At 42.7% G+C, this 15242-nt stretch overlaps 1 protein-coding gene across 6 annotated transcripts in view; it reads left to right on the top strand.

Moving 5' to 3' along the window:
- Positions 1-15242, top strand: part of LOC122411429 (uncharacterized) — a 57390-nt gene that overhangs the window by 29413 nt on the left and 12735 nt on the right. For 4 of the 6 annotated variants that reach the window (XM_043420188.1, XM_043420192.1, XM_043420194.1 and 1 more), the window contains exons 7-9: positions 11755-11998; positions 12314-12534; positions 13925-14132. In XM_043420188.1, the coding sequence (XP_043276123.1) occupies positions 11755-11998; positions 12314-12534; positions 13925-14132 (673 nt within the window). The remainder of the gene's footprint in view (positions 1-11754; positions 11999-12313; positions 12535-13924; positions 14133-15242) is intronic. The other 2 variants (XM_043420189.1, XM_043420191.1) reach the window with 2 other exon arrangements.

The following is a 15242-nucleotide window of genomic DNA, read 5'->3' on the forward strand; positions in this document are numbered from 1 at the left end:
TCTGTCCCCTGAGACTACACGCGAATAGTCAAACTTTTCAAAACGAGGGAAAATGTCCCTTCTGCTTAAGTTCTCGCGACGCTACACTTTCGTCCGGACTTTTTGGCTGCTGCTCTTTCCACGTCTTCGCATTCTTTGTCATTGAAAATTCAAATATTGACTCCGCCACGATTTCAAATCTCCAGGAATTTCACGAAATCTCGTGAAAATCTTGATTTTTCACGATGCAATATATAACGAGATTCGAAAAATACAGACGTTCGCGAAATACCCGACTGGCGAAAACGCCGTAACATCGTTTCCAATAATTTATCCGACTTGCCCGATCGAATTTCCATCTCCGAGCAAATCATCCGATCAAGTATCGAAGATGTTATTTTATTTCCGAGAGCGCGCATGGTGCGACGTTGCGTAGGATTTGCGAGAGCGTGGGCAGCTCGAGGTATTTAAACTTTTCATTTCCGTAGGAAACACCCAAACTCGATGTTTTTCAACTGAATATTTTCCTTCCTGGAAGAAGATAAATTTTAGTTTCGTGATTCAATCGTGGGCAGGAATCGACGTTGGACGGGATTTTCAGGCTTCCCGAGCTCGGGGGAAACATTTTTTAAATAAAAGTGACATCGAATCCGTTGAAGTATTGCACGAACGCACAGAAAAGTCTCGAAAAGTCTTTTTGCATCGAGTTTCTCATCCTTTATTCGTGGCCAAAGCCGCGTTCAGTGTCTCTTCATCCGTTGTCATTTATTGGAATATTTTTTCACCGATTTTCCAATACTCTAATCGCACATTTTGATGCACACTGCCTTTGACTCGTAATGGCCATTAAGGATTGTTTTTGTCAGACTAATTGTTCCATTCATCTCGCTCGTGTCGAGAACTTCGTGCTCGATGGGGTGCGAGGAAAAAAATGAGATAAAAGGGAAAAGAGGGCGAGGCAAAAAGGGGATGTTTTCTCGTTCTCTCGTTCTCTCGTTCCCCGCTACGCTCGCTTCTTCTCTCCTTTTCGTCTTTTCTCCCCTTTCGGGGCGAGCAAACCATCGAGAAATAGTTTCTCGAACGATCGGGCAATTTCCGCTCATTCGTATTTCACAGTGGGCCAGTTCTGAACGATTCGACCGAGAACTCCCGAAATTTTACTCTCTTTCGAGTCGATGATGAGCCTCGAAACGCTGACTCGTTTTGAGGTACAAAAAATGTTGAAAAATGTTTTTTTTTCGTTATTTTCGACTTTCCAGAGTCTTTATTCTCGAGGTCGCTGGTTGTGAACGAAGCTGTAGAGCATTAGAACGTCGGAATAAGACTGTTTGTTGTAAGCACGAGGAAATGACTGCATCAAGTTTATTAATTGAATTTGTGACGTAATCGTTTGCTCCACGACACCGAGGCATTCCTCAAGTAGCAGCGATGAGTCACGATTACTTTTTATTCTGTTTATAGATTCTATTATAATCGTGCGTACAAAAGAAGAAAAAAACGTTGAATTCATTAAAACGTTTTCCATTTCGTTACTTCGACGAGTGACGAGCGTCGCGTCATTTTTTCAAGAGCGAAGCAAAAGTCTTCGGCGATTAAGAGTGCTCGGAAAAATATGAAAACTTACAAGGAACAATAATTTGGAGTTTCCTCGAGTTCAGCTCCCACGATTGATCTCAATGGCTCGCGAGACAAGCCCGTATCTCTATTTGTTAATAGCTTTTTTCATTTCTTTTCTTAGGGTGATAGGATGGCGGCAAGGTCGCGTACGAAACGTGAGAAGATTTAATCATGCGCTCGGGACTCTATCTCGTATCGTATTTCCTGATATCTCACGAGACTCGTAATGCAGAAGACGCAGAGTTTGGACGTAAACACGAGCAAATACCGAGTGTCCCGAAAGTCGGGCTCCCAAATATTCCGATGAGCGCATTTTTAAAATTCTATTATTTTATTAAAATATTCTTTTATCGATTATCTTGGTAAAGATTTTCCTCGATACGCCGAGGTTTGCAGCGTTGCAGTCCAAGGAATGAAGGAAACAAAAACATTCGTAATTCTCTAATTTTTCATTTCACATCGGCGAGGAAACGAAATTAGAACAAATTCTTTTTCTCCTTCGCTCCGTTGGGCTTCAACGTTGCAAACTTCACCGTCATTTTCCCCAGCGCCAGCCTACTTTCGGCTTTCTAAGCTCCTGCTCCATCGGTGACGGAGTTTGTGACAATTTTTCCTTGTTTTTCGCGAGAATATTTCGAAGAAAAAATGGGAAAATTGGTGTATCGTCAGAACCCAGTGGACACCCCGTAGAATACCGATAAACGGTTCTTTTACGTGAACATTAGATGAAAAAAGTAGAAAAAAGTGTTTCGCCTTTGTGCGGGGGAGAAAGAGGAGGAGAGTGGAAGAGACTGCAAGGAAGGAAGGAGTTGGACAGTGTTCCTTCGCCTAACCCAGGTGGCGTATTGATCGACGTTATTGCACACGTAGTACAGGAGAGCAGAGCGAAAATCCGACGACCCCGATGAACTCTCTTCCCCTTTCTCTTTCAAAACACAGGCTCCTCTGCCGTCTCTCGAGCTCTCGTACTTCATCACCCACAAAAGAGGCAATTCCTCTGTACGATTCTCTCGGGACAAATGGTACAAGTCGCCAGTAGCGATCAACATACTCTCGAGACTGTGAATCCGGACTCTCGAGACTTTGAATAATGCAGAACGCGATCGTACCGTTCGTTCAAACGTTTCCCAGTCGGATGCTGCTGAAAAATCCATTTTTTCATTTCTTTTTTCCGTACTAAAAAAATCCCGTTCATTTCTGCTCCTAATTTCGTTAAAACTCCCTCGGAGTTGGCGGATTTTTCAATCAATCGAATCTGAAATAAAAAAAAAACGTTGAGAACAGATGAGCCAGCGAACGAGGACTGAGGGACACGAAATGTAGGCGAAAATACCCAGTTTCCGTTTTATTATTAGCGCGTAGTTCGTTCACATTATATATGTATATACTCCATGCATTAACACGTATAAATATAGTGAGTTGAGTTAGCGTGGATTACGCAATTGGTCGGTGCAGCAAGTGGGAGCATATCCGCATTACGACCAGGCGTTTTCATCCTCCTGGCTTTTCTTTGGCTTTATAAATATTCTCATTTGTCATTTGACGCGTATCACTTGAGACACAAACTTTTAATCTCGATGCTAATGATTTTATTACCTTCATTGAAATTGAGTAGAAATATTTGTGACACGACAAATGGACTGAACGACTGAATTTCAACTACGATTTAAAAGCCCATTTCGTTGACTTACTCTCGAAAATTGTGGCAGTACTCACCTATTTTTCTCAGTTCCCACAACCGAGAGAACTTTCTCCAGTGGCTTTGGGGTGTGTATCGTTGAGTGCATAATTCGTAGCTCGTTATATCGATATCTTTGCAGTCGAAACCTTGGCACGAATAGGTAATCACATGTGCTACTTGCCATCCTCGTTATACAACTCATCAATGAATTATTCGAGACCCCTTTTCGAGCTACGTGTGTCGTGACCTCTCTCTGTACGTAGATCGTTCGAAGAGACTGCGAAGCTAACTCTCTTCAGCGAACCAAAAACGATCGTTGATCGAATTCGTAATTGCTGTAAAGCTCGACGAGTTTGCAACGTTGGAGTTCAACGAAATTAACGAAAATAACATTCGCACTTCACCAATTGCAAATTAGGCAGGTACCAGAATTGAAGAATACTGCAATCGTTGGGAGAGTATTTTCAAATCATTTTGTTCGGCCGCAACGTTGCAAATTCCGGTGTCATTAAAACTGGCAATTTTCCAGCCACTTTTAATCCTCGAAGAAACTTTTGTGATTGAAAAAATGCGCGATTTACTTACCTGTGGAAAAAAAGTGGGTCCACAATTATTTTGGTGGTACAAAAAAATGCATTTTTTTCTCACCCAGTATAGATTCGTCCGACCAACAAACCGCCTGCCAATGTCCACATTTTCCTTTACAATATTTCCTCGAGTCCTCCAAATAGTCAGTGCGGAATAAAAGTGCTGGAGAAATGGCGAGAATCGTTAAACGAAGGAGGCGATCGTGGCCGCAGCGCAGAGGCTGCGTTCCCATGGGAAGTGCTTTGCGCTCAACGTTAGACTGAAAATACATAAAAGTTGGAGGTTATCGGGCACTTTGCTCAAAGTGGCGAGCAAAGTGAGTCTCGAGGAAGAAATGTTGAAGGAATGGTCCTGCGCGCGCGTCGAGGCACGCGGATTGACCGGTATTTGCGGCTGTACGTATCGCCGCATGACGTTCGTACAGACGATTGCATCGATACGATGAGGAAGCTGAGCGCGAGCGAGAGGCTGCAACTTGTCCCACTCGTTCGAACGGCAGAGTTACAGTGTACATAACACTAGATTCAGGGTGGAAAGACGAGGAGGAAAATTGAGAGGAGCTCGAAGAAGGGATCGAGGGAATTGTGTGTGCACAAGAGACTCGAAGGCCGTTGTGCTCCGCGGAGTATCTGCTATCCATGTGGGCTAAGGCGAAAGATAGTGGAGGCAAACTGAGAACGACGACGACGACTGTGAGCTCGCCCACACGTCGCAGATTCTCGTTCCTCAGCCTCGCATGCTTCCCTTTCATTCTCTCTCACTCTCGAGAGGTTCCTACCACCTTTCGTACTTCAACCATTGCCAGGCAAAACGGAACTCTCCACTTCAACATTTTCTTCAATCGTTCGAACGATCCACGCTTTAGTTGGCTGATTATTCTGAATTTTTGTCCAATATCGAAGTTCTTTTCGTGCTATTGTGATCGTAGGTTTGATCAATCGATTGTGAGTCGAGCTGATTCATGGTTTTTTGGTAAATCAACAAAACTGTCGTTCCAATAGTTCTTTTAGGACCGCTCGGACGACGTTTCGTTGCCCGCTTGAGGTCTGACTGAACTTTCCATTTGTTTTCCATCTATTTTCATTAATTCTCATTCCGTTGAGTTTTATATTAATTTTTTCGTAGTTTTTTGACCACTTTTCGTCGAGTTGGAGACATTTTTGAGAAATTTACTCAGAATCGATCTCGTTGCACTTTGTTTGATCAATTGTACAAACAATTGCTTTGATAAAATCGTTCAAGTGTCGGCGTAAACGACGTTTCACTGGTCGTTCAATGTTCGAACGAAGTTTCCTTTTAATTAACAATGATTCTCGTAGATTTTCCACTCTATTAAGAGATTATCGATAAACTCGTTTTTTCCCAACGCTCCCTGTTCCATTTAGAGTTGCTCTTCTCTCCGCGTATCCCAGCAAGTTCCTAATACTCGTTCGTCGTAAATGCGCAGACCGTATGGCGTGGATTGAGCGACTAGAAAGTTGCAAAACAAAGCGTTCGATGTTCGTATGTGTTCGGAGGCTGGGTTTATATCTATGGACTATCTCTCGGCTGGTTAACCAGCCTACGACCTATCGCTAACTCTACAAGCTTCTTCCCAGAGAACACAGAGCGCAGCTTCAGAATGGACCGCGATTTATTTCCGACGATAAATCGATACGAGGCTGTATATAAACGTGCATACCGGGTGGGCTCGGAGTGGATCGAAAATCGGCTGGAAAACCCCACAAAAATGCCGAATTTTTGTGCTTTTTTCCCTAGAACTGATTTTTTTTTTTTAAATTACCAAAAAATAAGCGAATTCGAGCAAAACGTCAAAAGCACTTTTGTCATCGTTTTATCACCGACCCACCCTTCGACACGGTTTCGGGAACGACTTTCGGGACACCCGGTGATCCGAATGTGTGCCCTGTAAAACGAACGAATGTGCCGCGAACGGAAACAGCCCGTGCTCGACAATTATCTTGACAAATTCACGCCCCTGTCCGTTTCAATCGTTCTTGTCCCTCCAATTTCGCTCATCTATTTTCGGACAGGCGCAGATTTCATCATCGAGCACCGCTTTTACGCGGTAATGAAGCTTCGCGCGATATTTGCCATTCGATTCTCCGATTATCCGCTTTTTCGTAGCGTTTCGTCCTCCCTTTTTCGGAAATCGCACGTTTCCTACTGAGAATTACACAGTTATACGCTCCCGGAATTTTCACCGACTGTTCGCTCGTCAGGGAGAGTAATTTTGTGACATTTGACACTCGACGCAAGCCGGCAAGCCGAAACGACCGTTTCTTCATCAAATCATTCGGCAATAAAAAATTGGAGGATTCCAATCGACGCGAAAATTTCAACGAGCATAATTTTCGCCTCGGCTTGTAATCACGGAAATGCCGCTCCGCCGGCAGGTCGAATTCGGCTGTACAGAAAATTCAGATACAGGCCGTTCGGGAGGACACATCGCGGGGCATCGCGTTTCCGTTCGACGACGCGCGAGCATTACACGTACGAGGGGGGCACATGCTTTTAAATGGGTTAGAATTACCGTACACTGCGTGTTCCGTGTTCGTGGAACGAACGCACGCAGGCACGCACTAGCAGCGACACGCCCTGGGTGTCGGAGCGGAGCGAGAAACGCGACGATGACAACGTCGATGCGGTGCTTCCATTCGCGAATACGTGTCCGTACATTTCCGTCAAAATAGGAGCTGCTCAATATTTTTTATTCGCTTTCAAAAGCCTGGCAATGAAAACAAACTTGGTGAACGAGGTTCGAACACGGCTTTGATTATTCAACCGAGTCGTTTGTATGCCCGGCGTGCATAAAAAAGTGCCTGGATTCACCGAATATTTGTTAAAAATGTCGAACTAGTCTCGACGTTGAAAATTTTCGTCGCCGGATTCACCGCGATGGAATAAAAGCCTTGAACATATTCACCGAGCACTCGTCAGAGTCCACACGCAAAGTGAGCCTCGAAGGTTAAGCCTGTGACCCCAGAGAAATGCTAATCTAACCCTCTCGGGCGAGCCCTTCATCCTCAATCAACATGCATGACGCTACATCTCGTGTATACATGAATTTTAAACTCTTTTTACCTCTCGAAGCGATGTGACGAAAGAAACGAGTGAAAATTTGACATCGAAGGTGAATATCGGGAAGCAGGATGACAGTAGACCGGGCAGAGAGCGAAATGTCGCCCGGAGATTCGTCTTTTGACAAATCCCTCAAGAAATTTCTTAAAGGATTAAAATTCGTAAACCCGAAGATTGGAAAAGTATGGATAAAAGCGATTCGAGAGCACTGATTATGCGTCACAGCCCAAGTGATCATAAATCGTAGACTCGAGGCCAGAAATTCCGGGATATCAGTCATTCCGCGTTGCGTCTTGGCTTGACGGGCACATTATTACACAGTAGAAATGAAACGCCGGGTGTGTATCCATGTAATTCTCATATGCGCTGCAGGCATTTTTCCTGCGCGAAGCAAAAGTCTGAACGTTTGTGTTTTTTTGTATTCACTTGTTTTGTTGGTGGTTCTCGTGGGAGCAGTGTGGAGCTGTAGGGTCTTTGGCCTCGCGAGAGTTGATAATGATGATGATGATGATGATGATTATATTTCTCGTGGACGCCTCGCGCTCAGCTTCTCTCGCTTTTTCCCCAATTTACGTCAATCGACGTAACCCTGCTCTGCTGGTTGGAACGTCGGGCCGGCACAGCCGCGAGAGAAAGGAAGAAATGAAGTGAGGTTATGAGGGTTTTATCCGCGAGACGAGAAGCGGAGATAGCGAAAGAGAGTAATTAAAATGAGCTTCCATTTGCATTAGTATACGAGTTCCCGCACAGCGATGTAGTTTTCGTGGAAGTCTCAACTGCGAAGGGGCCGGACTCGGCTGAACTGGAACGCGGATTGATGCCGATTCAGTCCTTTTGCTTGTTGGTTATCGATGTGTTAATACGCAAGGGAGAAAAAGCGAGAGCGAAGCACGGGGAAGGAAAGGGAGAGGGAAAAACGTCTTGACAACTCGCCCGCTTAGAACGCATCATTATGCAACGTTCCGACGAGACAGGGCACGCAACTCACGCGTGGTTTGTGCGAGCTTCGAATCCACGTATGCGGGGTGTCTGAAAAGTGGTCTTTCGAACTCGCAGTACCGGTAGATCGCGCGATTCTGAAAATTTTCCTCTACGACGCACCGTACGAGAGATATTCACTGTCGAGAGTCGATCAATTCGCGGAACACAAACACTGAGCACTTTTTTCTTAGAATCGAGGGTTTTTTGACCCTGAAACTTTCAAGGGCGATTTTAGGGACACTCTGTACATTTGCATATCATACAATAGTACACAGCACACTCATCAGTCCTTTTATAGACTCTGCGTATCCCATGATCGCGTAGGGGGTAATGGCCACTCTTTCGAACCAAAGCCCAGCCACAAGGAGCAGCACTGTTCACTGACCACTCGCGGGTGTGTATGTGTGTGTGTGTGTGTTGAGCGCTGCGTCGCCGTTCTGCTCGCACGCACGTATTTAACGTATGCAGCGAATGTTCCCTATCTTCGAAGGCAGAAGAGACGTTTTAGCTGGTGCACAAACCATTACTCTTGGAATCCTAACGAGGAATTGTCAGACAGAGAGAGAGAGACGCGAAGAATGTGTATGAAATTATTGCTCGGGATCGAAAGGGCGTATGATAAGCGCGGGAGCTTGAGGTTCGCGTCCTCAGTTCAACTCAAATTCAGTCGCGAACAGGCGTGCATGGAACCTTTTTCGAATACTTACCTGCAACGCCACCTCACGGGCTAAATGATACTTTCATTGTTTTTACACACGGAGGCTCTCTCACATATGCCTGTATAAGCGTATACGGTTTATTACACCGAACCGTTAGAACTTTGTTCGGCCAGGAAACGATACAAGTGCCTCGGCAATCCGCAAATGGATACTGCATGGAAATTAAACGAGAATAACAAAGAGAGGGAGCGGGAGATGACCCAAGAAATATTATGGCATTCGTGCGCGTGTATAGGTGTATAAAACCATCCGCGTTTCTTACATCGAGAATAAAATATTTTACAGCTAAATGCTTCTTCCTTTATGACATCCTCGTCATAAAAACACTCAATATTCACTCCTCCATTATTCTTCGTAACACGAAACTCAATTACTCCTCTAATTCTATAATTTCGACTTCCTTTATCGACTAGAAAGAATAATGGGATTGAAAATCGCTCAGGCTAACTGCACTTCTAACCTAAAACGTAGTCAGGTTCTTTGTTCTTTGTTGCTCGTCCCAACACTCGAGAGAGCCAGAAATTACTGTTTTTTTCTATTCTTTTGGTCTCGAGTGCTCCTCGAATTATTCCTTTTTATTCAGACACATGAAAGAACAAAGTTTCAATTTATGAGAAGAATCTATACTCGTTGCGGCGACTCGAGACAAGTAATAAATACAGGAATGTGAAGGGAACTGGGGAAAAAGGCGGCAAAAAATGTATTCACGAGCAGGTGTCTCCATCTATGTGACAAGGAGAATAATACCGGGGACTGAGATTTTCAAGATGGAAAACGTCATGTCTCCGCGCTACTGATTAAGTACACGTAGTCCACGTAGTTAAATGTCACGATCGAAGTGTGGCTTCTTTTACACGAGCAAATATTGATGCGATAAAGCGAGAGAGTGCGAGGGGTGGGGGGAGATTCGTACAGAGATATAAATAGAGAAAGAGAGAGAGAGAAAAGAAAAATCTTTGATATGTAGACAAAAAGAGCGAGAGAAGTGTAAAAACGAAGAATTGTGACTTTCAGATTACGGAATCTCACACCAGACGGTTACCCTGGCGACCGTATCTGGTAATTTGGTTTTTTTGCTTCCGCCTGACTGTCCCCTCGAGCGGGAAATAATCGGAGACAATTTACTCTCCGGTTTTCCAACTCACGTTTGTGGAACACGGAGACGTCGAAATTTCAAGTGACTAAATTTCTCTATATACATATATAACGTTTATACACGTGGGTGCATACACATGCGTGTACAATGAGACGAGAGGACGATAATTGTGCGACGACGATTCTGGCCGACGTTATATCGTCAGGTAGACTACCCTCCGTATCAACTATCCTCGAGAACGAAGTCTCCCTCGTCTTCGAGGTTAATTCCCCGCGAACTGCAACTCGAAGATTTTCATCCATTGTTGATCACAAGGTGAATCTCTTTACTGCACGTTATACAAATAGACAAATTTTGAAACACTTTTTCGATAAAAAAGCACCGTGACGAACACATTTCTGTGATTAATAATAAAATTGAGTGATAACGATGATTTTGGTTTTTCATCAATCACTTTTATTATGACACTTTGATCAATTCTGTTTGAAAGGCACTTATGTAGCACCAGTGACAATATTTGCTCTCGCATTTCTTTTATCCGTTTAATCAGAATTCTTGAAAAAAATTGATCGATCGATTAGTGAATTGTGCAGAGAAATACGTTCGGTTGGAAACGGTGTCTGACAATAAATTTATTCGGAATCGATACTTCGGGATCAGATTTCATCGAGCGTTGCTCAAAAAAACATGCGCACACTTTTTTTTCTATTCAATTACGATCGATCTTTTTGGCTCTCGTGTATCGATGATTTTTCTGTGTAACAATGACTATCGATTGAAACACGAACTAACGCACGGATTATTGTTGCAAAAAATATGAGGTTATAAATAAATGAATAGAAATTTCGTCGTACTTTTGTATAAGCAATTGAGAAATGAAATAAGGAAAAGAATTTTGGAACTTTTATCGAGACTACGAAAACAGGAGGATATGAAATTTTCCAGTTAATTTCACCGGCTGGATCTTATAAATTTGAAAGGGATGATAAAAGGGTCTGTTTCAAAGCCTGTGGCCTCCCCGAGGCGCCTTGTAAACACACCGCACCGACTAAATTCCTACAAGCTGCTCGCACGAGTTTCGTGGAGCTTCAATCTTTCACGCTTTACGGAGATCCGACACATGCACACACACACACACAGGGGGCCAACATGGCTCCGGATATGCCGTTGTGACGGCCTACCTCTCTTTTTCTTTCCCTCTCCTCGCGCGAACTTTCTCCCTCGCTCGAGAAAAGCTCGCGTCTTTGCATCCGGTCTTTCGTCCAACGGCTAAATTTATGTGTGACCCGTTCTCCCATCACTCGTCACGCAACACTCCCACTCTTTTCTTTTTTTTTTTTTCGAACCCTCCTAATCTCGAAATATCCTCCCGAGATCCGTTAGATGTTCCGTCTCTTTTGCGCTTTGAGAAATGACTCGGCGCGCCATCTGTCCGGCTTCTCCCTTGACAACTTTCCACAACGGAGCTTCACAGGCTTCATAGAATATTTCTAGAAAATAAAAATCTTTCGTATGAAAACCGAAACAGTTTACTGTGAGCCTGAAATTGCGATATATGAAGCGAACTCGCGTGTTTTCGTGCATTTTTTTCATATTTAAAGTTTTTTCTATTTCCGATGAGATCGAAGTTGGAAGATTTGCCGGCAGGTGGCGCCGAGCCACGGTTGACTCGGAGCTTCCCTAGAACTTTCTCGAAGCGTGGAATTCCAAATGCCATTTGGATGAAACATTCCTCCCGAGAGACTGAAAAATTCGCAACTTTTTCTTCCCTCGGTATAAATATCAATTTTGCTTCGTTCAAGAATATCTTATTCCCGGATATTTTGACATCTGAGGCACGTTTATTGCCACAGGGGAAAATATCGTATCCACGTGGCTCTGTTGTAGCGTGAAATTATTAAAATATTCTGTGGATTCCCGCACATTGAAACATCTTGAGATCGAAAAATATTTGCCCGCAATACCTTCAATATGAAGAAAAATAATTTTTATCTTTTTATGAACACTTGCAGCCACCGGAAAACGAGCTACAAAAGGTTGGGGAACGTGTGCCAAGCGAACACGAGCTGAGGGTACAAAGGTCATTGCAACGTCTCAATGTTCCGGATTGGTACAAAAATTCACCGGCAGCTCGCGATGGTTTTCGTCTGAAGAGGCACTCCGATGCCTCCCAGCACAGCGGATGGCGATCACTCGGCTCAAAAACAACTTCACTGTCCTCCCTCTCGTCGTCTTCCAACCGGCAACCTACTACCGGTAATTCACAACCACGAAAACCTTTATCATTCAATTTTTGTCGGAAAAAATATGGTTTCAATATATTTTCAAATCAAATTTGACTTTTCGATCAATTTTTTAAAAACGATCAATCCCAATTTTTCCGCTAAAATCGTCTCTTTTACGATTTCATAGATTTTTTCGTTAAATACAAAAATCGTTGAATTCTCATCAATTGGAAATTCAATTCTTTGCATTATTGAGTACAAAAAAAATGCAAAAAAGAAGATTTTCGCCAATTTCTTCGGTCAATTTGAAATTTTTTGGTTATAATTTTCTTTTTACATGTGACAGGTGTACTTCTAAGCCCGAGTCCAACGCCACCTGTATTTTCGCGATGGAGTACGAGTTTGTTGAACAGCGCCGGAAGTTCACCCGCGAGCTCGGCGAGATCATCGTTCAATCATCGGCAACCTTATCTCGGCTGGCGTTCGCAAGAGCGTTTGGCAAATCCACGAACACCAGCGGAGCGTCTCGCTCAAGGCATTTTACCGCAGCTGCAATCTGCGAAAAAGGTTTTTTCAATATTCTCTTTGTCATTCGTTGTTTTGTTTTCGGTGAATTTTCCGCCGCTTTTTTTCTCTCATTGTGGCAACGTATTTGATAGTATTCGAACGATGAATTTTTTTTTTTTTTTTCATATTACTGTTTTACGCCATAGTCGAGTTTCATGTGACAGAAACGAATGAGAAACGGAAACGATGTAAGAAAAAATCAGGCCAGACGTCATGATTCCGATTCGCGAATAGACTGATAAATTATTTATCGCTCTCAAGCTCTCGGGCTCATTTCGAATAATACGTGACCTTCCTTCCTCCCCTTCCCCGGTACCTTTCAACGTCGCACTATTCTCGATAAATTCAAAGTCAAATCCACGATGGCAAAAATAAAGGAGGTCCCTCGTCATTGTTTCGAGAACGCGAGGGACATTAAAACTTTATCACAAATTAAGTTTTTCTTTCTTTTTTTTTTGTTTATTTATTTCTCAATTATTCACTTGAAAATTTTTTTGCTAATCAATGAAAAGGGGTGCGCTCCATTTCTGAAGTTTTCAGTCATTCGCTTTTTTCATTTGATTCCTTGGAATTCACTTCACGTATTTGACGAATTAAATTTTTGGGTGCCATTGCTGGAACGTTCCTTCTTACAATGAAATTATGGAAAACGCGAAAAAATACCGAATTCCCCATTCGTTGAGCTGCGTCGATATTTTTGGCTATGAAAGAATTCCTACGAGCAATCTTTGCTTTTTATTATTATTATTTTCTGTTTTTTTGGTTGTACGTCCGCTGGTCCATATGCGTGACCCCTGATATCAGGACGCCCACGTTTATGCTCCCCCTTTTTTCGCGGCTGCACCCCTTTCCGCCTTCTTTGTTCAATTTATTTTTAATATCCGCAGACAGCGAGGCAAAACGCTTTTTCTGCCTGGTTCTAAAATTAAATGAGGAGGGAGAGAGAGAAAGCGAGAGAGTAATCTGTCCCGCAGGCACCAACCAGGCAAAAAAGCAGCTGTTGCACGCTCGCAAATCTCGATTAAAACCATTTATTTATATTCATCCGTGGCTAAATGGATCATCGGGCATTCGGTGTGAAAACTGATGTTCGAAAAAGAAAATCCAATCTCCCTAAAATTGAAAACTCATCACAGAAATCTTGAAAAGCAAGACAAATATTAAAAGCTTAAGAAAAAGATTTACGATTTTCGGATACGATCGGAATCGATAGTGAAGAATAAATTCGGAAACTCACGACTAAAAAAATAGAAACACTGCAAAAACAACCCTCAAGCATTCAAGTCTCGGTAGAAACAAAATTCTAGAAAAAAAAGAGACTAAAACGTGCCTAAAATTTCAATGGTAAAAAGGCAGAAATTTCATGTCATCTTTTTGGCTTGTTTTACAGCAGCAGCAGCAGCAGCAACAACAACAGCAGCAACAACAACAGACGAATCAGCAGCTGGAGGTGAGAAACTCGATAAAGGAGGTGACCTCGGCCATTGTGCATTACGTGCAAAGCGGCCAGGAGGTCGCCGGTGGTGGAAGACTCTCGCCGCGGCCTCGACCCGACGATTGGGACGACAGGGGCGGTGCGAGATCCACGAGTCCGAGAGGTGAGCACTAAATCACCCCTCTGCTGCCGAAAAAAAAAAAAAAAAACAATACAAAAAATATTATTTCCACAAAAAAAAGAGAGAAAAAGAGAGAGAGCGAAATAAAACAAAAAAAACGATCCCACCACCACAAAATGAATCAACCACCACAACCATCACGAACCACCAAATTTAAACTTCGCTACGAAGGTAATTTTTTTTTACGTTTTTTTCCATTATTGTTTATTGTTTATGTTATGTTTATTCGTTTATTTGATTAACCATGCTCGCTTCTCATTTAACATCTACTTTTGGTCATTGAATCGATTTTTATTTCCGTTTGAACTTACATCATTTATTGTTTGCTTTTATTTTTCGGTTCCAGTTCCAACGGTGATGTTTCATTTGCATTCTTGCTAATTACGCTTCGGCACACTAATCCTCCGGTCTTTTTACAAGCTCCAATAAAAAGACACGTCATCAACCTGGAATTTGCATTTTTCTATGTTGTAGTTCTACTCAGGGATAATTTAGAACGTTTTTTCACATATTTTTTAAGGTGAAAAGAGAAATTTGAAAATTCAGTCATTTGAAGCGATCCTCGTTGGGATTTGATCCCCTTGAGAGAAGAATTAAAATATTCTGGTTAATAGTGAATTAAAAAATCCCTGAATATGAATGATATCAAACATGAAAATGTGTAGAAAAAAAGTTCCTAAAATTGTAATATAATTATGTTCGTCATAATATCTATGAAAGTCGTAAGGAATGAATGACAAAAGTATGTACTATTGGTATTTTTATGGTTGAATGCATCTCTATGCGGACGCACGAAAACGATAAGCGCACGTGACATCACGATTGGCCTTGACCCACGCCCTTTATTCCCTCTCTCTTGAGCGAACGAGGGATAAACAGCCTCGAGGGTGAAGAACCACGCAACGTGCAAGTGGCTGAGACAAGAAAACTTAACAAAAGGGTTTGAAGGATTCAAAAAGGGCCGGGGGATCTGCGGTTTTTTCAATGCATAAAAAATTCTTGGTTTTTAATCTTCTCCAAAACATGAGCTGAAACGTATTGAAGAATGATCAGAACTGAAAACGGAACGTTATTGAGCAGAATTTGAAAAAA

Source organism: Venturia canescens, chromosome 5, assembly GCF_019457755.1.
Source record: "Venturia canescens isolate UGA chromosome 5, ASM1945775v1, whole genome shotgun sequence".
Classification (NCBI taxonomy): Eukaryota; Metazoa; Arthropoda; class Insecta; order Hymenoptera; family Ichneumonidae; genus Venturia; species Venturia canescens.